Source organism: Mesoplodon bidens (genome assembly GCF_964165515.1).
Source record: "Mesoplodon bidens genome assembly, chromosome: 1".
Lineage (NCBI taxonomy): Eukaryota > Metazoa > Chordata > Mammalia > Artiodactyla > Ziphiidae > Mesoplodon > Mesoplodon bidens.
Window position 1 is genome coordinate 229913568 of NC_138176.1, and position 24761 is coordinate 229938328.

At 37.9% G+C, this 24761-nt stretch overlaps 1 protein-coding gene across 2 annotated transcripts; it reads left to right on the forward strand.

The window, feature by feature from the left end:
• Positions 1-2324: 2324 nt before the first annotated feature.
• Positions 2325-3479, forward strand: NPY2R (neuropeptide Y receptor Y2; the record flags this gene model as incomplete). 2 transcript variants are annotated; one of them, XM_081231240.1, is made up of 2 exons in its annotated part: positions 2331-2421; positions 2761-3479. In XM_081231240.1, the coding sequence occupies 2 exons, from the start codon at positions 2331-2333 to the stop codon at positions 3477-3479; spliced, it is 810 nt and encodes a 269-aa protein (XP_081087366.1). The 2 variants fall into 2 exon arrangements, with proteins under 2 accessions (XP_081087365.1, XP_081087366.1); XM_081231239.1 differs by having other exon boundaries at positions 2325-3479.
• Positions 3480-24761: the final 21282 nt, after the last annotated feature.

The following is a 24761-nucleotide window of genomic DNA, read 5'->3' on the forward strand; positions in this document are numbered from 1 at the left end:
GAAGGAAAACAACTGTGATGTGTCATGTGTTCCTTGCAGGATTAGAAGTGAGCACAGGTTGTTGAGTTAAGTGAATAGGGAGGGCAGAGAGGCATGAGAAAGGCTGATGTGTTGCTGGAATTGGAAGTAGTTTGGTATGACAGAGCATCAGATCTATCCTAAGATGTCAGGAGAGAGTTCTATAGGGTTGAGTTCAAGGAAAGCTTTGAATGTCATACAGTGGAGTTGGGGTTTTCTTGTGTATGTCAGTGTTATCAACCTGTACATGCAGCAACTGTAGTGGGAGAGCAAATTAATGAAATCATATATGTAGGGGCAGCTTAGCAGATCATGCAAAACAGAACCTATTCAAGAATGCAAAAGAGAAGGAATTTAACGCAGAAAATTGGTTACAAAAGTGATGGAAGCCAAGCAGAAGCCAAGCCACACAGGGATTAGCAAAGCAAATAATCATTACTACCTCCAGATAGAGGGACACAGGGAAAAAGCGGTATGACTGAATCCAGGGATCATGTGCTTCCACTGGAACCAATATCATTGCAGACCATTCCCGTGGGAGCCAGCCATAGAGGGATGGCTGAGGCACTGGTAAGAGGAGAGAGGGAGGGAGAAGAGTACAGTGGCTTCTGAATTCTCCCTTCCTCCTGCCTCCTAGTTACCTGCCAGTGCCTCCTGTTGGCCAAGTGCAGCCAGCATCCCAATGTCCTGGGCGCCTGGAAATATGGTCTGCAAGAGTCATCCCTCCAGCATCAGGGGAAGAATGGAACTGAGCAAACAGGCTCAGCCAAACATTGTCTGTGGCATGAATAAATATGACTCACCTACCAATGTAGGTAGATGTGATTATGATTAATAAAAAACAAATTCATTTCAAAGAGGTTCTGAATTAATGGTGGCAGCCTTTTTTCATTATGAGCATATTCAAAAAGTACTACCATTATGATGTTGGGCTCCGGATGTTTTTATAGACTTGAGAAGGTAACTTTATATTAGAAACTGATTAGTATTATTTGAAGTAATTTGGAGATGTTGGGGAAATGAAATGATCACATCTGAATTTCAGAAAAACCACTTTAATGTCAGAGTATGCTCTATTCAGTAAATGTAAGAGCTTTAGAGTAGGGGCACTATCCTGTTGTTTTTTCCCCCAGCACAAATCCTAATTCCTGACAGTGGGTTTTAAATACTTGCTGAATGCACGTTTGAATAAGTATAAGCATCATGAGAGTGGAGCCACCTCTAGCATTTAGTAGATGCTTAATTATATTAGTTAAGTGATTGAATGAATGAATGAATGAATGAGGAAAGAAATGAAGGAAGGAAGGAAGGATAGGGAAAAGGGAGATAAGTTAGACAACTATTAGAGTTATTACAGTAAGAAATCAAGAAGGACAAAATTAATGTGGTAGAAATAAGAGGACCATTGGGAGAGATATTTAAGAGTAGTCTGATGGTTCCCTTAAACATGTGGGCTAAAGGAGATGAAAAAGCCTGCATAGTTACCGGCTTCTTAACTTTACGTGGCTCAATTAATGAGGATAGTATTGACCTAAGTAGGGCACACAGAAGGATTCTGAGGGTTGAGTGGGTGACTAGAGAAGAAAGGTGTTAAAACTTTTGTATTCAAGGATTAGAGAGAGATGAAGTTCAGATTGGACATATTTTCATACAGTTCCTAGGTAGGATTCTGCTGTATGTCAGGTAGGAAGTTTATTTCAGATCATCAAAGAAACTGCTGTTTTACACAGGCTACCTATTTTTAATGCTAATCCCTACATTAGAAAAAATGGCTATGAAACAGAATCTGCTCAGTTTATCTTAAATATTTTATACTCCTAAAGTCCAAGCACCAAGCAAAGGATTTTAATATTAGTCTCTTTTCTGCACAATTAGTTGCTATATTTATAAATTTAAAACAGTCAAGATATTGAAGCAAACTTTATCTACCTTAAAATTAATATGATGAATTTATAGCAGTTATAAAATTAATTGATAATGTTTGTAATATCCATCTCACTTAAAATGGATTGAATCAATTTGGTCGCATTCACATAGGAATTGTGTCTATACTATAGACATTACATTTTGCCTTCATAATATACATTTCAAGGATCTGATTTAATTCATCCATATTTGTGAATAGACTTATTAAAGGGTCCACTTTATTGAAATGTTCTACTATGTGCAAATTTAGGGATCAGAGGACAGATACTTTGAGCCCCAACCAAAATGAAACCAATCCATTTGTGATATTCCTTGCACCCTTGAGTTTTCCTCGTTCCATATTTGTTCATTTTTTAAATTGTAGATTCTTGTGCTAGTTGATGAAAATGGGCCCATTAGGTGCAGAGGCTGATGAGAACCAGACAGTGGAAGAAATGAAAGTGGAGCAGTTCGGTCCAGGGCACACCACTCCTAGAGGGGAGCTGGCCCCTAACTCTGAGCCGGAGCTTATAGACAGCACCAAGCTGATTGAGGTACAGATCGTCCTTATATTGGCCTATTGCTCCATCATCTTGCTTGGGGTGATTGGCAATTCCTTGGTGATCCATGTGGTGATCAAATTCAAGAACATGCGTACAGTAACCAACATTTTTATTGCCAACCTGGCTGTGGCGGATCTTCTGGTGAACACCCTGTGCTTGCCATTTACACTTACCTACACCTTAATGGGGGAGTGGAAAATGGGTCCTGTCCTATGCCACTTGGTGCCCTATGCTCAGGGCCTGGCGGTACAAGTGTCCACCATCACCTTGACAGTAATTGCCCTTGACCGGCATCGTTGCATTGTCTACCACCTGGAGAGCAAGATTTCCAAGCGAATCACCTTCTTGATTATTGGTTTGGCTTGGGGCATCAGTGCCCTGCTAGCAAGCCCCCTGGCCATCTTTCGGGAGTATTCATTGATTGAGATTATTCCTGACTTTGAGATTGTGGCCTGTACTGAGAAGTGGCCTGGTGAGGAGAAGAGCATCTATAGCACTGTCTACAGTCTTTCCTCCTTATTAATCCTGTATGTTTTGCCTCTGGGCATCATCTCTGTTTCCTATACTCGTATCTGGAGTAAACTTAAGAACCATGTCACCCCTGGAGCTGCTAATGACCACTACCATCAGCGGAGGCAAAAAACCACCAAAATGCTGGTGTGTGTGGTGGTGGTATTTGCAGTCAGCTGGTTGCCGCTCCATGCCTTCCAACTTGCTGTCGACATTGACAACAAAGTCTTGGACCTGAAGGAGTACAAACTCATCTTCACTGTGTTCCACATCATTGCCATGTGCTCCACCTTTGCCAACCCCCTTCTCTATGGCTGGATGAACAGCAACTACAGAAACGCTTTCCTCTCAGCCTTCCGCTGTGAGCAGAGGTTAGACACCATTCTCTCCGAGGTATCTATGACATTCAAGTCTAAAATGAACCTAGAAGCCACAGAGAACAATGGTCCCAATGATTCTTTCACAGAGGCTGCCACCGTCTAAGGCAACTGCCATGTGAAAATATATGGATGAATTCTGACCAGAGCTGTAAACCTAGTTGAGTGGGGTGTGCAGGTGCATCCTCATTTCCCATTTTAAGGAAACATCTGAATGGAAGCAACTGCAGTGTAATTCATGAAAAGCTGTTTGTCAGAGTCTAGTAAAAACACTCAAATTCAAAGATAAGGCAACAAAAGTTTGCTTACAGTTGCTTAGATTGTAAGTTGGATTATGAATAAAAGCAGAGAGAAATGGTTTTGACTGTTTCCCAGGGTGAAGGAAACGTGAACAAGGAGTTGGTGTTATCAGCATTGCTAAGAGGTGGTGGGTAAAAAAGTTGACTTTAAAATCACATTAGGGCATAGAATGGGGATGACGTATAATTCACTGCTCCCCGCTCATCTGATGAAAAGGCTGCCAACACCAATTTCCCTAGAAAGCCACAGACTCTTCTCTATTGTATTTTGCCTTTTTGTTATTCTTCCTGTGGACTAAAATCATCAGAGAACACTGCAGGTAAATGTTACCAACTATTTGAATGACTTCAAGGAAATAAACTGAAATTTTCTATGTAATTAGTGTTTTGGCAAATGATGGGGAAAATATTTACCACCCAGTTAGCCAATTGTTTTTTAAAACCAAATGCACAATTAACGAAGTTTCTTCAACTTAGAATCAAAGGCTGAAATTCTCAGAGAAATGTAACCATCATTTAACTTCTCATTTCAACTTGTCCCTGCTTTGTATAGTTACTATTTGGATAACAAATAAGCATGCCACACAATACTTTTAATCATTGCTAATTGCTATAACTTTTTGAACACATATTATTCCTATGTTGGAGCTGAGTTTGTCTTCACTAAAAATTAAATCAGATTAGGAAAGAGTTTTGTGGCAGTTTGTAACATTTTGCGGTTATTTGTAAGCAGTTTTTGCACAGGTACACACTCTAATGTGTTTACTGCAGTGTTATTATTATTTACTTTTGAAATTCATCTTCCATGGACCCATTCATGATTCATAAAACAATGTAATTTCATCAAAATGGAACCCATCTGGTAAGAACTATTAAAAACATTACATTCATTCCACTTTAAAAATGTTCAGTTTGGACCAGTTTCAACATAAGTTATCCTCCTTTCAAAATAATTAGCTATATTTTTCGATAACTTCTGAATATATACATAATAAAAATTTACCTATAAATAGTGGAACATAGATGCTGTAATACTTTTCTTTTAATGATTTTGTGAATACAATTTTTATTTCAGTATTATCTAACCAAAGATGCTTAAAACCCTATTACATTCATGAAAAATAATTGAGATATTAAAATAGCTGTACTTCTTTGCTGTTAATGAATTTTCATTGTAATCATATTTTTACAAGTATGACTGAATTTGTGAATAGATTCCTTAAATTTTAAGTAAATTCAGCATGACTGTTGCATGCTATAATGTTATAAACATACAATATATATGTTATATATGTTATAAACATTAACTTGGTGAACAGGAGCAACTTATTTTATGGTTACATTTAAAATTCATATTATGGCTCTTACTGAATTATTTTCATGCTAGAAATAAAAGACTGGTCTTGAAGTAGACTGCACTTTTGGAATACTGAAAAAGAATGAAAACAATGGAAGTTAGATTAAGTGTAAGACTGAATAAGAAGTTGACAAATAATGCATATCTGTAATATATAATTGAATAATTCATTTTTCTCTTGGACTTGATATAACTGTCCCAGAAGAAGCCTTTTGTCTTTTAAATAGCAGTTACTTTGCTCAAGATGCTAATAGATAATTGTGCTCAAAGATTTTTTTTTCCTCTTGGAGGATTCTTACACTGTAGGCAATGTGCATGCTACTGTATCACCTGTTGTCATAGTAAATTATTAGAATCCAATTAATATTTGTGATCTAATTAATTATGTTAACTCAATAAAATGTCTTTTATGTAGTGATTTTGTCTGTTGAAATAAAAAGATTTTAGGAAATTAGAGAAATGTGTGTTAATTTATGTCAGAGTTCCTGTCCAAGATGAGATAGCCTTTGATACAACTAAAGAAAGGGAAATCATGGTGGCTCCTGCACAGTTAGTCTAGTGCTCTCTCCAGTCTGTACATGAACTTGAGTCAATGGACTCATTCCTGTGGCTGCAGGTATAATTCACATTCTGACAATGCCTGAATATACCTCTATTTTCAGACCTGACCTTTCTTCTGGACGTCAAACCTCTATCAGCCCACTTGACGTGCCCACATAGTTTCTCACCAGCTGATCAAACCCAGTGTGTCTAAGTCAGAACCTGCCATTTTGATCCACACCCCACCCCACCTCCACTTTGTTTTCCTGTATAGCCTGCCCCAGTCATGACACTGCTATCCACCCAGCTCCCAAAAGTGTAAGCACTTTGGAGTCATTCTTGTCTCTGCTGTGTCTTTATCACACATGTCCAATTAATTCTTACAATTTGTGCTAATTCCTAGATGTTTCTTGAATCAATTCACTTTTCTCCATCCCTGTGTTCCCCACCATAGTTCAGACTGTGATTATCTCCCTAGACCCCTATATCTCTCATCTGGCTTAACGTAGCTACTTCCTAATTGTTCTTTCGATATCTCATCACATCACTTTCCTATCCAATCCAACTTTGCCCACTAGCCAAGTGATTTTTCAAAAAACTCAAATTTTATCAAATCACTTTTCCCCTCATCATTCTTATACCAAAATCTTTCTATGACTTGGAAGGACATATAGTACCTCGTTGCACCTCTATGTTTTACCCCTTGCAGATTCTCTCTTTTTCTAATCTTTGCTACAAATGGAGCATATGAAGGCAGAGGACCAGGACTGTTTTAATCATTGTGGTATCACAGGTACTTTCAGTTCCCTGGCACCAAGTAAGTGCTCAGTAAATATCCATCAAGAAAATTGAATTGATGAGTGAAGTAAATATTAAAGCAGATTTGAAGATACATCCATAAGGACGTAAATGATAAGCTACACGATAGGAAACCATCTTTATCATAAAACTTGTAGAAAAGTCAGGTTTTAGCTATGCTGGAATCCAGTAGAGATGCATACTTGTTCAAGATTAGATTGGCTTTATTTTCTTGAAGGCCATTAAGGATAGACATTGGCATAGTTGAAGGAGCTCTATAAATAGATTCCACTTATGGCTCACTCAGAATTATCTAGAACCTTGTACAAGGGAAGCAGGTAGCAGCCAATGAAGTCTATTAGTCATGATTCAGATAGCTAAGGAGAAACGATCACAGGTATTTCCAGCAAAAAGTCATTTAATACAGGAAATTAAAATCTTGCAAAACCATTGGAGGAACTGGATAAGTGAAAGTTAGGAAAAGCCTCCACTGACATTGAGGAAACAAGGAAGTGCAAAATTGCAGGAAACCACAATGAATACCTACAGCAGCAATGTGGACAATACACAGGAATAAGCATACATTTATCTGTGAAAATGTTATTGCCTCCTGCTAAAGCCACTCTCCTGCCCATCCCTCCCATAGACTCAATAATGCCTTTTTTTCTCTTCTGCTTTCCAAAATTCATGTAAGTATCTCTCACTTGTGAAATATAACTCAAGCCTTGCTGGCAGGGATTTGGGGAAATGTAGTTCTTAGGTTTCCAGACCCTACAATACAGGCGAGAGCTTTGAATGAAGAATATGGTACTTAATTGCTGTCCAACAATCTGGCAATCTTGAGAACTACCCAAATGGTGCAATTTCTAGTTGCAACCACATTCTCTCCCTCTCTGTACCTCTGGGCTCTTCAGAGTTGCGGTGATGCAAGTTAACTATGCCTTTTTTTCTTTTTTCTCTTATCCAGGTCAATGTGTTAAAGGTACTCTTTAAAACTGAACTATTAGTACAGGTGGACTAAGGAGTAAAGTACCAGTAAAGACCATTTTGGAAAGGAGGAAGAAAGATTTATACCAAGACTTTAAAAACAAAACTCTAAAAACCACACAAGGATATACATTCTGAGTGAGCTTCCTAGGATGAGCAAAATAAATGATGTTTCAGGGAGAAAATAATTTTAAAATTTTCAAGTTCATGAGATGAAATATTAAATTATAAGGTAACAAAAGATAAAGAATTTACTTTTCCTTAAGAAAACAAAGTCTAAAGAATCACAAAAATAGTGGAGAACACAAACATCTTCATGATTATGTCTTATGACATTAAACAAAGGTAGGAATTTTATTTAACAAAGGGTTACTAAGGGTTGATTTGTGAAGATTTATAAAAGACACCTGTCTGTTAGACCACTGACCTTTTTCTTCCTTGGTACACTGGTCGATGTCCATAGACTTTACAAGTTTCCCTGGATATGGAAGAGTTTATAGGAAAGACTGTGAGTTATGACATTCACATGTTATCTGTAACTCCAACTCTTTTTTTTTTTTTTTTTTTTGTGGTATGTGGGCCTCTCACTGTTGTGGCCTCTCCCGTTGTGGAGCACAGGCTCCAGACACACAGGCTCAAAGGCCATGGCTTACAGGCCTAGCCACTCCATGGCACGTGGGATCTTCCCGGACCGGGGCACGAACCTGTGTCCCCTGCATCGGAAGGAGGACTCTCAACCACTGCACCACCAAGGAAGCCCCTAACTCTTTCTTTTTAATTTGTGAATGTCTAAGTGAATGGAAGTAAACAGAAATGACTAACCCTGAATCTACTCTCCTTTATAAACAAATCATTACCAAGTTTAAACACTTTAACAAATTACTTGCAAAACACCACATATGCTACAGGTGTGAGTTGTCACATTAAAATTTAAACGTGCTGCATTATCTTCAAAAGAAATAAAGAAAATCAATTGAAGATTTTAAATTTGTTTTTTGCCCTTCTCAAAGGAAAGTAACATACATTGTAAAAAAAAAGAAAGTATAGATATGTATATATGCACAAATACACACATTTAAATACAAACAAAATCACGTTGATGTACACTATCATTCAATATTGTATATTGCCTGTGTATAAACCATCCAACTATGTAACAGTGGTTATTACCCTTTTTCCATTTGATACACACTTACCACCAGGGCCCTGTGAAAGTATTTACCAGTGGCCTGTGGGTGGGCCAGGATGAAGAGAGTGGGGGAATGCATTTTGGAATGTGAACAAAAATAATTTGGATATACACTGTTATGCATAAAAGCTCCTTGGTGAGAGTTACCAACCAGTTGATAATCGAAGATGATACATATCAAACTGGTGCTTATCATTTTGAACACCAACACATTTAAAATGTCATCTATTAGGATAGAATAAGCTACAATCAGCCTCTAAGTACACATAGATCTATTGAGCAATTATTCCTGTTCTCTGATAGAAGAAAATTAGAGTCTTGTTTTGAGAATGCAATTGAAGAGGAGAGAAAAATGGATTCAATGGATGTATTTAGAGTCAGGACTGCTGAGTGCACTGTGTATATTAAGTTGGAGCCAAATGCCATCAGTCAAAATAGATCTACAATTATATCTGGATCCCATCAGACTTGACCGTATTGAGGGATGTAACAACAGGGTCTAGGGGAACAGAGATAATGTAATTTTAGATTCACTGAAGTAATAATAAGAGACATTTGACACTGAAGGATTTCTTCTGCCTTTTTGTTCCAGGAAAATTCATTTACTGGAAGTAAAATCTTCCTACTTACTACTACAAGGACAACTCCATATAAACAGCTTTTGTCAAAGGCACAAAAAGACTCACAAATGGACAGATACAGTACACTTAATAGATTATGACCTCTAAAGCTCCACAGGAGATATACAAACCTGGTTTGTCTCCATTATAAGGATTTTACATTTACTTTCTGATGTTTAGCTTAAAAGTCTAAAATTAGATGTAGGCATTCCTTACCTAGGAGGACCTCATGAGAATTACTTATAACTGTCATTACATTCCAAGACAACATGAAACAGATGATTATAGTTATGAGTATTCATTAAAATACAGGTCCCAACAGCTTTTTTTTCTTCTAGTGGATATAATTTAAAGTATACTAATGGAATATTGGAACTTTTGATATTGTGATGTGGTGCTATGAAAAAACATAGTTGAGCATATACCTTGAGCAGTTTTGCTATTAGTTCTAATCACTTGTACTGATAGATTATTCACCATCTCTTACTGATTACACTTTGCCCACGAGCACATTTTTACAGGTATGACTGTACAACAGAGTTATGTCATCCTTGAAGAAAACTCAATATGTTCAACCATTAATAGCATTCTTTACAATATCTTCTGTTATTCCCGAGCGTAAGTCCCTCTCATGAGTTTTCTCCCATCGTCCTCCTCTCCAGTTCTGTTTTCTACTGACAGAGATTGGCTGGAAGGACAAGTGAGGTGAGCAGGGTTCCAAGGAGCATGTAATATACTCCATAATGCCAGGAAGACCAGTGGGTGAATCTGCATGAGGCAACGCTTAAAGCTGGAGAGTCCACAGCAACAGTCAATTTCAAGGGAGCAGTCTTAAAGGGGTCATGCAACTAAGCATCAGCATCTGAGCAGGGCCTGGACCAAACCAGGAAGCAGAAACTGAGATAAGAGGGAGGCAGGAGCAAAGTAATAGCTGCACCACTATGGATAGCAATGCTAAGTGAAGGGTCCTGGACAAAGGTGGAAAATCTTAGATAATCATCTCTTTATGTAACGTATACTCATGACAGCAACACTCGCTCCTTTTAGTTAAAATTATCTGCAAGCTCTCATAACTCTCTAGAAGAAAACATTTTAATTAATTATCAGGGGTTTTTTTAATAGCTGGGTGTTTATTCATTCAACACATAATTACATAAGTTTACTGAATCTCAAAATAGTAAATTCTTGTGATAATTACTTCCTGTTTTTCACCCTATTCGGAATGAGATGTATGAGAGAGAGTGTTCTCTGTGGAGAGAGGGAGACATGGAGGGGAAAGAGCAGACAAAACATTCTAAAGGAAAGGGGCAGAAGACCCCCAGTAGTTTCCTGTTTGCCTTCATTGTGTACATCAAATTGATACCAATTCACTGGAAGATTCACTGAATTTCTGGAGCACTGCTGAACTCCCAGCCAGCCCCAGCACTCAGTCAATCCCCTACAATTTATATTTTAATTAAAGTAAAATTTACAGTTAAAGGCACAGATTTAGGTACATAATTCTATGCATTTTGACAAGTGTATACACATATATAACCACTTACCTCAATCAATATATAGATGATTCTCATCACTTCATAAACATCCTTCATGTTCATTTCCAATCACCTCCAACCTATTCCAATAGCAAGCCATAGATTAATTTTGTCTATTATTCAACTTCATACAAATGGAAACATAGACAATGTATTGTTTATATCTGGCTTATTTTACATAATATAATGCTTTGGAGATTCATCCATTTGTTGTACATTCATTCATTTTTTACTTTATTACTGGGTCATGTTCAATTTTGTGAGTACAGTACAATTTATTTATCCATTCTCCTCTTGATAGACATTTGGATTATTTCAGAGTTTTGGCTGTTATGACTAAATCTGTTATAAATTTTCTTTCCTAATTCTTTTTGTGCACATATATTTTTATGTCCCTGAGGGAAACACAAGCAACTGAATTACTGGGTCATGGAATATATATATAGTGAACTTTATATAAGAAACTGCTAAAGCATTTTTCAAACGGGGGTTACACTCTCACTTGAAAAATATGAGAGATCTAGTTGTTCCATACTTTTGCAACATTTGGTGTTGTCTGATGTTTAAATATTTTCCATTGAAGTGGAAATCCCAGAGTGCTTTGGATTTGTATTTATCTGACGATTAATGATGTTGATTATGCCTATTCATCATTCATATATCTTCTTTGGAAAAGTCTATTCTTTATTCATATCTACTGTACATTTTTTGTGTGTGTGGTATGCGGGCCTCTCACCAATGTGGCCTTTCCCACCATGGAGCACAGGCTCTGATGCGCAGGCCCAGCAGACATGGCCCATGGGCCCAGCCGCACTGTGGCATGTGGGATCTTCCTGGACCGGGGCACAAACCCGCATCCCCTGCACCGGCAGGTGGACTCCCAACCACTGCACCACCAGGGAAGCTCTACTGTATGTTTTTTTAAATTGTATATTTTTGTTTTTTATTGAATTGTAGATCCCTGTAAATTTGGATATATACTGAATATAAACTTGATATGTTCTCCCAAATACATGTATCACAAATGATTTTTCCAAGGAAGTGATAACAGTTTTGAATTTTGATCAAACTCAATTGATCATTTTTTCTTTTAACATTAGTATTTTTTGTGTCCTCTCTGAGAAATATTTGCTTGCCCCAAGGCCAGAAAGATTCTGCTTTCCCAGAAGCTTTACAGTTTTAGATTTCACAACCATGATTCATCTCAATGAATTTTGGGTTTGGATTTATTTATTTTTCATATCTTTATCTAATTCTTCTGGCACCAATCATTAGAAAGACTTTAATGAGAATCAAGAATAACTACAATCCTGCAGCCTGTGGAACAAAAACCACATCCACAGAAAGACAGACAACATGAAAAGGCAGAGGGCTATATACCACATGAAGGAACAAGATAAAACCCCAGATGAACAAATAAATGAAGTGGAGATAGGCAACCTTCCAAAAACGAATTCAGAATAATGATAGTGAAGATGATCTAGGACCTCGGAAAAAGAATGGAGGCAAAGATCGAGAAGATGCAAGAAGAGTTAAAGAACAAACAAAGATGAACAATACAATAACTGAAATGAAAACTACACTAGAAGGAATCAATAACAGAATAACTGAGGCAGAAGAACGGATAAGTAACCTGGAAGACAGAATGGTGGAATTCACCACTGTAGAACAGAATAAAGAAAAAAGAATGAAGACAGACTAAGAGACCTCTGGGACAACATTAACTGCACCAACATTCACATTATAGGGGTCCCAGAATGAGAAGAGAGAGAAAGGACCCCCAGAAAATTCTTGAAGAGATTATACTCAAAAACTTCCCTAACATGGGAAAGGAAATAACCACCCCAGTCCAGGAAGCACAGAGAGTCCCATACAAGATAAACCCAAGGAGAAACACATCGAGACACATAGTAATCAAATTGGACAAAATCAAAAACAAAGAAAAATTATTGAAAGCAGCAAGGGAAAAATGACAAATAACATATAAGGGAACTCCCATAAGGTAACAGCTGATTTATCAGCAGAAACTCTACAAGCCAGAAGGGAGTGGCATGATATACTTAAAGTGATGAAAGGGAAGAATCTACAACCAAGATTACTCTACCCGGCAAGGATCTCATTCAGATTCCATGGAGAAATCAAAAGGTTTACAGATAAGCAAAAGCTAAGAGAATTCAGCCCCACCAAACCAGCTGTACAACAAATGCTAAAGGAGCTTCTCTAAGTGGGAAACAGAAGAGAAGAAAAGGACCTACAAAAACAAATGCAAAACAATTAAGAAAATGGTAATAGGAACATACATATCGATAATTACCTTAAACATGAATGGATTAAATGCTCCAACCAAAAGACACAGGCTTGCTGAATGCATACAAAAACAAGACCCATCTATATGCTGTCTACAAGAGACCCACATCAGACTTAGGGAAACATACAGACTGAAAGTGAGGGGATGGAAAAAGATATTCCATGCAAATGGAAACCAAAAGAAAGCTGGAGTAGCAATACTCATATCAGATAAAATACACTTTAAAATAAAGAATGTTACAAGAGACAAGGAAGGACACTACATAATGATCAAGGGATCAATCCAAGAAGAACATATAACAATTATAAATATGCATGCACCTAACATAGGAGCACCTCAATACATAAGGCAACTTCTAACAGCTCTAAAAGAGGAAATTGACAGTAACACAATAATGGTGTGGGACTTTAACACCTCACTTACATCAATGGACAGATCATCCAAAATGAAAATAAATAAGGAAACAGAAGCTTTTAATGACACAATAGACCAAATAGATTTAATTGATATTTATAGGACATTCCATCCAAAAGCAGCAGATTACACTTTCTTCTCAAGTGAGCATGGAACATTCTTCAGGATATATCACATCTTGGGTCACAAATCAAGCCTCAGTAAATTTAAGAAAATTGAAATCATATCAAGCATCTTTTCTGACCACAACGCTATGAGATTAGAAATGAATTATAGGGAAATCACGTAAAAAACACAAACACATGGAGGCTAAACCATATGTTACTAAATAACCAAGAGATCACTAAAGAAATCATAGAGGAAATCAAAAAATACCTAGAGACAAATGACAATGAAAACACGATGATCCAAAACCTATGGGATGTAGCAGGGCTTCCCTGGTGGCACAGTGGTTGAGAGTCCGCCTGCCAATGCAGGGGACACGGGTTCGTGCCCCAGTCTGGGAAGATCCCACATGCTGTGGAGTGGCTGGGCCTGTGAGCCATGGCCACTGAGCCTACGTGTCCGGAGCCTGTGTTCTGCAACAGGAGAGGCCACAACAGTGAGAGGCACATGTACCACAAAACCTATGGGATGCAGCAAAAGCAGTTACAAGAGGGAAGTTTATAGCTATACAAGCCTACAAGCCTACCTCAAGAAACAAGAAAAATCTCAAATAAACAGCCTAAACTTACACCTAAAGGAATTAGAGAATGAAGAACAAAAAACCCCCAAAGTTAGCAGAAGGAAAGAAATCATAAAGATCAGAGCAGAAATAAATGAAATAGAAATGAAGTAAACAGTAGCAAAGATCAATAAAACTAAAAGCTGGTTCTTTGAGAAGGTAAACAAAATTGATCAACCTTTCACCAGACTCATGAAGAAAAAGTGTGAGAGGACTCAAATCAATAAAATTAGACATGAAAAAGAAGTTACAACTGACACCACAGCAATACAAAGCATACTAGGAGACTACTACAAGCAACTCTATGCCAATAAATTGGACAACCTGGAAGAAATGGACACATTCTTAAAAATGTATAACTTTCCAAGACTGAACAAGGAAGAAATAGAAAATATGAACAGACCAATCACAAGTAATGAAATTGAAACTGTGATTAAAAATCTTCCAACAATCAAAAGTCCAGGACCAGATGGCTTCACAGGTGAATTCTATCAAATATTTAGAGAAGAGCTAACACCCATCCTTCTCAAACTCTTCCAAAAATGTGCAGAGAAAGGAACACTCTCAAACTCATTCTATGAGGCTACCATCAACCTGAGACCAAAACAAGAAAAAGATACTACAAAAAAAGAAAATTACAGACCAATATTACTGATGAATATAGATGCAAAAATCCTCAACAAAATACTAGCAAACAGAATCCAATACCACATTTAAAGGATCATACACCATGATCAACTGGGATTTATCCCAGGGATGTAAGGATTCTTCAATATATGCAAATCAATCAATGTGCTACACCAAATTAGCAAATTGAAGGATAAAAAACATATGATCATTTCAATACATGCAGAAAAAGCTTTTGACACAATTCAACACCCGTTTATGATAAAAACTCTCCAGGTAGTGGGCCTAGAGGGAACCTACCTCAACATAATAAAGGCCATGTATGACAAATCCACAGCCAACATCATTCTCAACGGTGAAAAACTGAAAGCATTTCCTCTAAGATCAGGAACAAAGCAAGTGGGTCCACTCTCACCACTATTATTCAACATAAATTTGGAAGTCCTAGCCATGGCAATCAGAGAAGAAAAAGAAACAAAATGAATACAAATTGGAAAAGAAGAAAAAACTGTCACTGTTTGCAGGTGACATGATACTATACATAGAGAATCCTAAAGATCCCACCAGAAAACTACTAGAGGTAATCAATGAATTTGGTAAAGTTGCAGGATACAAAAATAATGCACAGATATCTCTTGCATTCCTATGCACTGATCATGAAAAATCAGAAAGAGAAATTAAGGAAACACTCCCACTTACCATTGCAACAAAAGAATAAAATGCCTAGGAATAAACCTACCTAGGGAGACCAAAGCCCTGTATGCAGAAAACTATAAGACACTGATGAAAGAAATACAAGATGATACCAACAGATGGAGAGATATACCATGTTCTTAGATTGGAAGAATCAATATTGTGAAAAAAACTATACTACCTAAAGCAATCTACAGATTCAATGCAATCCCTATCAAATTACCAATTGCATTTTTTATGGAACTAGAACAAAAACGCTTAACATTTTTATGGAGACACAAAAGATCCTGAATAGCCAAAGCAGTCTTGAGGGAAAAAAAATAGAGCTGGAGGAATCAGACTCCCTGACTTCAGACTATAATACAAAGCTACAGTAATCAAGACAATATGGTACTGGCACAAAAACAGAAACATAGATCAATGGAAAAAGATAGAAAGCCCAGAGATAAATCCACGCACCTATGGTCAACTAATCTATGACAAAGGAAGCAAGGATATACAATGGACAAAAGACAGTCTCTTCAATAAGTGGTGCTGTGAAAACTGGACAGCTAAATGTAAAAGAATGCAATTAGAACACTCCCTAACACCATACATAAAATTAAACTCAAAATGGATTTGAGACCTAAATGTAAGACCGCACACTATAAAACTCTTAGAGGAAAACATAGGAAGAACACTCTTTGACATAAATCACAGCAAGATCTTTTTTGATCCACCTCCTAGAGTAATGGAAATAAAAACAAAAATAAACAAATGGAACCTAATGAAACTTCAAAGATTTTGCACAGGAAAGGAAACCATAAACAAGATGAAAAGACAACCCTCAGAATGGGAGAAAATATTTGCAAACAAATCAATGGACAAAGGATTAATCTCCAGAATATATAAAGAGCTCATGCAGCTCAATATTAAGAAAACAAGCAACTCAACACAAAAATGGGCAGAAGACCTAAATAGACATTTATCCAAAGAAGACATACAGATTTCCAAGAAGCACATGAAAAGCTGCTCAACATCACTAATTATTAGAGAAATGTAAATCAAAACTACAATGAGGTATCACCTCACACCAGTTAGAAAGGGCATCATCAGAAAATCTACAAACAACAAATGCTGGAGAGGGTGTGAAGAAAAGGCAACCCTCTTGCACTCTTGGTGGGAATGTAAATTGATACAGCCACTATGGAGAACAGTATGGAGGTTCCTTAAAAAACTAAAAATAGAATTAGCATATGATCAGTAATCCCACTACTGGGCATATACCCAGAGAAAACCATAATTCAAAAAGACACATGCACCCCAATGTTCATTGCAGCACTATTTACAATAGGCTGGTCGTGGAAGCAACCTAAATGCCCATCAATAGACGAATGGATAAAGAAGTTATGGTACATATATACAATGGAATATCACTCCGCCATAAGAAGGAATGAATTTGTTCATTTGTGGAGTTGTGGATGGATCTGGAGACTGTCATACAGAGTGAAGTAAGTCAGAAAGAGAAAAACAAATATCGTATATTAATGCATGTATGTGGAACCTAGAAAAACGGTACAGATGAACTGGTCTGCAGGGCAGAAGTTGAGACACAGATGTAGAGAACAAACATATGGACACCAAGGCAGGAAAGTGGTGGGGGGTATGTGATGAATTGGGCAATTGGCATTGACATGTATACACTGATGTGTATTAAATTGATGACTAATAAGAAACTGCTGTATAAAAAAATAAATTAAATTAAAAAAAGAGACTTTACTTTCCCACATTGAATTACGCTGGCATCTTTGTTAAAAATCAATTGACTGTAAATGCTTCAAACTATTTCTTGCTATTATATCCACTTGATGTATTCGTCTCTCCTTAAACCAATTCCACACTCTCCAGATTACTTTTTATCTTAAAATCTGGTAATTATGTCTTCCAAATTTGTTCTTTTTGCAATATTTTATTGTCTATTCTCAGGCCTTTGCATTTCCATATAAATTTTACCAGCTTTTCAATTTCTGTAGAAAAACACTCCAGCATTATGACAGAGGTTACATTGACTCTGTAGATCAAATTAGGGAGAACTGACATCCTAACAATATTAAGTCTTTTAATACATGACCATAGTATATCTTTTAGTATATTAAGTCTTTTAATACATGACAATAGAATAGTGTTTATTTGTATTATTTAATTTCTCTTAATATTTTATACTTAGTGTAGCTGTCTAACATACATATTGGTAAAACATATCATGTATTTTATGCTTTTAGATGCTATTAAAGTTGGAATTGTTTTCAATGTCATGGCCCAACTAGGCATTACTAGTATACAATTAACATTTTTTTGACATTGAATACTTCTCATACTAATTTTAACACTGTTTGTGCAAGTGACAAGATATGTGATGTAAATAATTCTACCCTTTTTGAATGAAGATGGTTTTCATTCTTCTTGCCAAATCTTAATGCTATATATTTCATTTTCATGCATTATTGCTCTGGTTAGGACCTCTAGTAAAATGGTGATATAATGGTTGATAGTGAATATCTCATTTGTTTCCAACCTCTGGGATGGTTGGGGTGAAAATGTTTAATACTTTCCCATTAAGTATAATAACCATTGGGGTTTTTTGTAGATGCTGTTTACCAGATTATGGTTGCAGTTTGCTAAGGTTTTCTTTTTTATTTTTGAAATATCTAATGGGTTTTCAGTTTTCTCAAATAATTTTTCTGCATCTCTTGAAATGATATGTTTTTCACTTTTGTATTTTAATGTTATGAATTATATTGGGTTTTTAATGTCATATCAACCTTACATTCCTGGTATAAATCTCACATGGTTTGGATGTATTCTTTTTTTAATGCATTCTTCAAGCCACGTTGCTAATATTTTGTTGAAGATTTTTGTATCTATGCTCATAAGGAATATTAGTCTATAAAATTATTATCTTGAAAACATTTCATAAAACATTTTGGTTAGTGTTTCCTCCTTTTCTATTTTATGAAGGAGTTTGCATAGTTAGTATTGTTTCTTTCTGAAGTATTTGACAGAATTCACCAACGAATTCATCTAGGCTTAGAGGTTTTCTCTGTGGGAAGGATTGCTCCTTTAAATTCCAATGTCTATGTTAGATATTGGACTGTTCATATTTTCTCTTTCTTCTTAGCTTGGTTTTGGTATATTTTATCTTTCAAGGAATTTGTTTCTTTCATCTAAGTTGTTGACATTTTGATGTTAAACAGATTATAGTATGCCCTCTTACTTTTTTTTTTTTTATAGCAATCCCTCTGACTGCTCTCTCAAAAGGGGCAAGAGCCCAAATAGAGAAATCTGTTAAGAAGTCAATCTAACGAGTGATGATCAGAGCCTGGATTTTGTTAATCTAGTGGGTTCATTAGAGATATGAATAAATTAGAAACATTTTAGAAATGGAATGGAGAAGAATTGTTCTGTATTCTATAACTTTCCTTCTGCCAATACATCCTAAAGTAGGGTCCCCATATCTAAAGATTGACTGTACTGATACTAGATATATTTTTTATATTAATTAGTTTATTTAAACTAAAAAAAACAGTTCACCCATTTCTCCCATTCCCTCTCTCTGCCTCTTGAAACCAGCAATCTATTCTATGTATCTATAAGCCTGGGTTTATTTTTGCTGTTGTATTTTTTTAGATTCCACATATAAGAGAGATCATAGTATTTGTCTTCTCTGACTTATTTCACTTAGCATAATGCCCTCAAGGTCCATCCATGTTATCGCAAGTGGCAAGATTTTATTCTTTTTATGGCTGCATAATATTCTGTTGCATGTTTTGAGATTTTGTCAGACCTTATCATTAAATAACTAATCAACCTCAGCCATGTATAACAGCCTAAAGTAAGATACCCAGACCTGGCCCAGAGAACTTTCAACTTTTGACTGAACTTTTCTTCTTGCACTTAACAAATTTAAAACTCTTCCTTTACAATTATTTCCTCTTGGTTATATTTACTGTCATATTTAATAGTACTGGCATTCACCCTATAGCTCAGACCCGAGAGGGATCTTGGATTCTCCCATCAAGAATACAATAAAAATTCTTCCAAAAGTCCATCTATCATCATCCCTCCCCCATCTGCTCCATTTTTTGCTTTAATGAGGAGCATTGAAACTCCCTCCTAAATGGACCTTTGTTTCTAGCCTTGCCCCACTCCAATGCATACCCCATACTCTGCTAAGATAGTGTTAAAAGTAACCAGATTAGGCTCAAGATGGGAATCACTCAGACTAAGCCCCACATCAGCAAACCAAAACTTAACTAGGTTTCTATATTTGACTCTCCCAGTAAAGAAAGTCCTAGAACAACCAATCAGCATTGCCTGCTCAGCACAAGTTACATAACCAGCTCCAAGTCTCCCCTTTGCTCCATATAAGGACAAAACTCTGCTTTAGCCCATCAGCAAATGCCTAGTGTAACTTCCTTGTTACTGTTCTCTTCTGCCTACAAAACCTTTTGCTTTGTACATCTCTTCAGAGCTCTTTTCTGTCTCCTAGATTGGAGGCTGTCTGACTCAAAAATCACTGAATAAAGCCAATAAGATCTTTAAAATTTACTCATGGGGGAGTGAGTAAGGAAAAAATAAATAAATGTACTCAGTTGGATATTTTTAGCTTATAAAGTTCAATTTCTATCACCTCATCCACTGTTAAAATCTTTCAGCTGGTCCCCATTATTTGGTGGGTAAAATTCAAATTCTTTTTTTTTTTTCTGCCCTGCTTTTTTTAACTGTAGTAAGAACATTTAACATGTTCTTTTGACAAATTTTTAAGTGGACGATATAGTATCGGTAACTATAGGCATGATCTCTAAACTTACTCATCTTGTATAACTGAAACTTTATAGGAATTGAATAACAACTCCCCACTTTACCCTCCCCCACCATTCTACTCTCTGTTTCAATGACTTTGACTCTATTTTCAGTGCCTCATTTAAGTGGACTCATATAGCGTTTGTTCTTCAATGACTGACTTCTTTCACTTAGCATAATGTCTTCTAGGTTCCCCATGTTGTTACATATAGCAGGATTTCCTTCTTTTAAAAGCTGAATAATATTCCATTGTATGTATATACCACATTACATTTATTCATTCATCCATCAATGGACAGTTATGTTGTTTCCACATTTTAGCTATTGTGAATAATGCTGCAGAGAACACAATAGTGCAAATGCCTCCTTGAGATCATGATTTCAATTCTTTTGGATAAATACCCAGAGGTGGGATTAATAGATTCTACAGACACAACACACACACAAAAACCTGTTAGAACAAATAAACAAATTCAGTAAAGATGCAGAATACAAAATCAACATATAAAAATCAGTTGTGTGGGCTTCCCTGGTGGCACAGTGGTTGAGAGTCCACCTGCCGATGCAGAAGACACGGGTTCGTGCCCCGGCCCGGGAAGATCCCACATGCTGCGGAGCGGCTGGGCCTGTGAGCCATGACCGTTGAGCCTGCGCGTCTGGAGCCTGTGCTCCGCAACGGGAGAGGCCGCAATGGTCAGAGGCCCGTGTACTGCAAAAAAAAAAAAAAAAAAAAAAAAAAATCAGTTGTGTTTCTATACACTAACAATGGACTATGTGGAAAAGAAATTAAGAAAGCTAATTAAAATAGCATTACAAAAATAAAATACTTAGGAATAAACGTAACTAAGGAGGTGAAACACTTGTACACTAAAAACTACAAAGTAGTGATAGAATAAAGAAGACACAAATAAATGCAAGCATATTCCAAGCTCATGTATTGTTAAAATGCCCATACTGCTCAAAGTACTTGATCTACAGATTCAGTGAAATCCCTATCAAAATCAGAATAACAGGGAAGGGATCAAGATGGCAAAGGAGAAGGAAACAAAGTTCACCTCCCTCCACAGAAGCATTGAAAATACATCTACAAGTGGAATGATTCACACAGAACAGCTACTGCATTCCAACAGAAGACCACAGATGTCCGAAATGACAAGAAAACCTCCATGTAACTGGCTAGGGAAAAAGGAAAAAAAGAAAAAGAAAGAATCAGGATGGGACCTGAGCCCCAGGGAGGGAGTTGTGAAGGAGGAAAGCTTCCCACACCTTGGGAAGGCTCCTCACCAACAGAAAAGCTAGACTGGACACAGAGGGAGTTTCAGAGCCTAAAAGGGCTGAAAAAGCAGCAACTGGTTTGTGGAAGGCAGAACAGAGAGTAACCTGTGCAGAGGTTCGGCACCACCACTCTGTGCTCCCCAACAGAGTGGGGGTCGGGTGCTGAAACTCAGACTCTGAAGATCAATCCCAGAGAGAGGACCATGGTTAGGTACAGAAAGAGCCTGAAGAGGTTGGGCTATGGCAACTTAGGGTGTACTAGGAAGAAGCCTGGGCACGCCAGAGAGGCAAGGCACCATTCTTTGGAACTGCACAAGGAGAGGGGCAGGACCACCATAAGAATTTCTAATGCTGTGAGCACTCCTGGGCAACAGGACGCCTCCTACAGGAGGTCAGGGGGCAGGTGCAAATTGTTGCTACCATCTTGGGCTCCAGAGGCAGGCATGGACCACTTCTCCCAGACCCGTGAGCAAACGCCAGGCCCTGCCCCTCCTGACCCAGAAGGTCATTGAAAACTCACAAAACTAGGAATCCCACCAGCATGTCACAGAACCTACCCCCGCTGACCTGGAAGGGCACAGACAGATCCAGACACTAGGAATTTCACCAGTGGGCCCCAGGACCTGCCCACACTGTCCTGGGAGGACACAGATAGCTTCTGCTACTAGAAAATCTGTCAGTGAATGCTGGAATCCACCCTGCTGTCCCAGGAGCATGCGGATAGCTCTTGCTACTATGATATTTGCCAGTGGATGCCAATACCTGCTCTACTGTCCCAGGAGGGTGTGGATTACTGCCCCCACTAGGAAATCTGTCAGTGGGTGCCAGGAGCTGCACCACCATTCAAGAAGCATGCAGAAACCTTGCAGTACTAGGAAATCCACTAGTGGGTGCTGGGACCTGCCTCACTGTCCTGGGAAGCCACAGATAGCTCCCTGTACTAGGAAATCTGCCCAGAGGAGGGGCTGAAATGACAGCTGAGCCCCAGGGGCTGTGCTACTAAGGAAGAAGAGCTGAAAATCTCTCTTTGCAGCTGTGCACACTGTGGAGTTACACCATCACTGATAGCTTCCCAAATTCAGCACCTGTGAAACATCTGAAAGGACAACAACTGCTCTTGCAGCTAAGATGGGTCTGTTAGCAGCTCTGGGCCCTGTGGGCATGTGCACATGGGAGTGGGGCCAGACCAGAGTTTGAGCTGCCTCCATAGATCCCACAGTGGGTCCAGGTGCACAACTGTTACAGTCCTTGGACCTGACCTCAGTGGATCTGTGCCAGTGACCAGGTGAAAACAATGCCTGAGAGTCACCAGGACCAATTGCCAACATACCCACAGTTAAGGCAGGACTGAGAGCAGTGCCAACAATAGTATACTTTGTGAGCACACACAGCAGTTGAAAGGGGACACAACAGAGCACATTCACAGGTGAGCAGCTCCAGAGGAATACTCGGTGGCTTCTCTCCCAATGGGAGTGCTCCAATCCCACATACCTTGCACTACAGTTCAGAATCACAGCTAAGAAACAGATCTGGAGGCCTCTACTCCAACAGCTAGGGAGAAGACCCCGCCCCTGACAAGGCAGTGACAACTACAAACAAAGGGGAAGTCCCACTCAATATCTAGGGCAGGATCTGATCATCACCACAGCAATCAAACTCCCAATCAAGGGAATAAAGGCACATGCCTTTGGACCAGTCTCAACCAACAGGGGTCAGACAACAGAAGCAAGAAGAACTACGATCCTGCAGCCTGTAGAAAGGAGACGACAAACACAGTGAGACAAAATGAGACAACAGAGAAATATGTTGTAGACAAAGGAGCAAGATAAAAAACTACAAGAACAACTAAATGAAGAGGAGATAAGCAATCTATCTGAAAAAGAATTCAGAGTAATGAAAGTAAAAGTAATCCAAGTTCTCAGAAACAGAATGGAGACACAGATCAAGAAGATCAAGGAAAGTTTAATAAAGACCTAGAAGAACTAAAGAACAAACAAGCAGAGATAAGAAAGATAATAAATTAAATGAAAAATACATGAGAAAGAATCAATAGCAGAATAACTGAGGGAGAAGAACAGATAAATGACATGGAACAGAATGGTGGAAATCCCTTCCATGGAAGAGTATAAAGAAAAAAGAATGAAAACCATTGAGGAGAGTCTCAGGGACCTCTGAGAGAACAATAAACACACCAACATTCAAATTATAGGAGTCTCAGAAAAAGAAGAAAAAGATAAATGGCCTGAGAAAATATTGGAAGACATTATAGTTGAAAACTTCCCTAATATGGGAAAGGAAATAGTCACCCAAGTTCAAGAAGCAAAGAAAGTCCCATACAGGAAAAGCCCAAGGAGGAACATGACAAGACACATATTAATCAAACTACCAAAAATTAAATACAAAGAAAAAATATTAAAAACAAGGGAAAAGCAACAAATAATATTCAAGGGAATCCACATAAGGTTATCAGCTGATTTCTCAGCAGACACTCTGCAGGTCAGAAGGGAGTAGCAGGATATATTTAAAGTGATGAAAGGAAAAAATCTGCAACCAAGAATACTTTACACAGCAAGACTCTCATTCCAATTCAGTAGAGAAATCAAAAGCTTTACAGATAAGCAAAATCTAAGAGAATTCAGCACCACCAAACCAGCTTTACAACAAAGGCTACAGGAATTTCTCTAGGCAAGAAACAAAAGAGAAAATGAGAGAGGAAAGGAAGAAAAAAGACCTACAAAAACAAACCTAAAACAATTAAGAAAATGGTAACAGGAACATACATATTGATAATTACCTTAAATGTAATGGATTAAATGCTCCAATCAAAATACATAGGCTGGGAGACCTCGAGACCTCGAGACCAGTAGTTTTCGGCGGCTAGAGGTCTCGCTCTGCAGACAGTCAAGCGGGCTGTGGTCCCCATGGTAGAGAGTGCGGAACATCATGACCTCAAGAACAAAGGATCTGACGCCAAGAAGTCTGCATCAACTAACCACGCCCCTCCCTCACCTTTCCTATAAAAGGGCTTTGCTGAAAGCTTTCTGGGAGTTTGGCGTTTTCAAGGCTTGAGGAATGCAGTAACGGACCTCACTCGTACTCTTATGGAGTCCTCATGGTTTTCTCCTGAGTAATGCCTTGATGGTTGTCCTTTAGGAAGGAGTCATCAGTGTGGAAACTCTT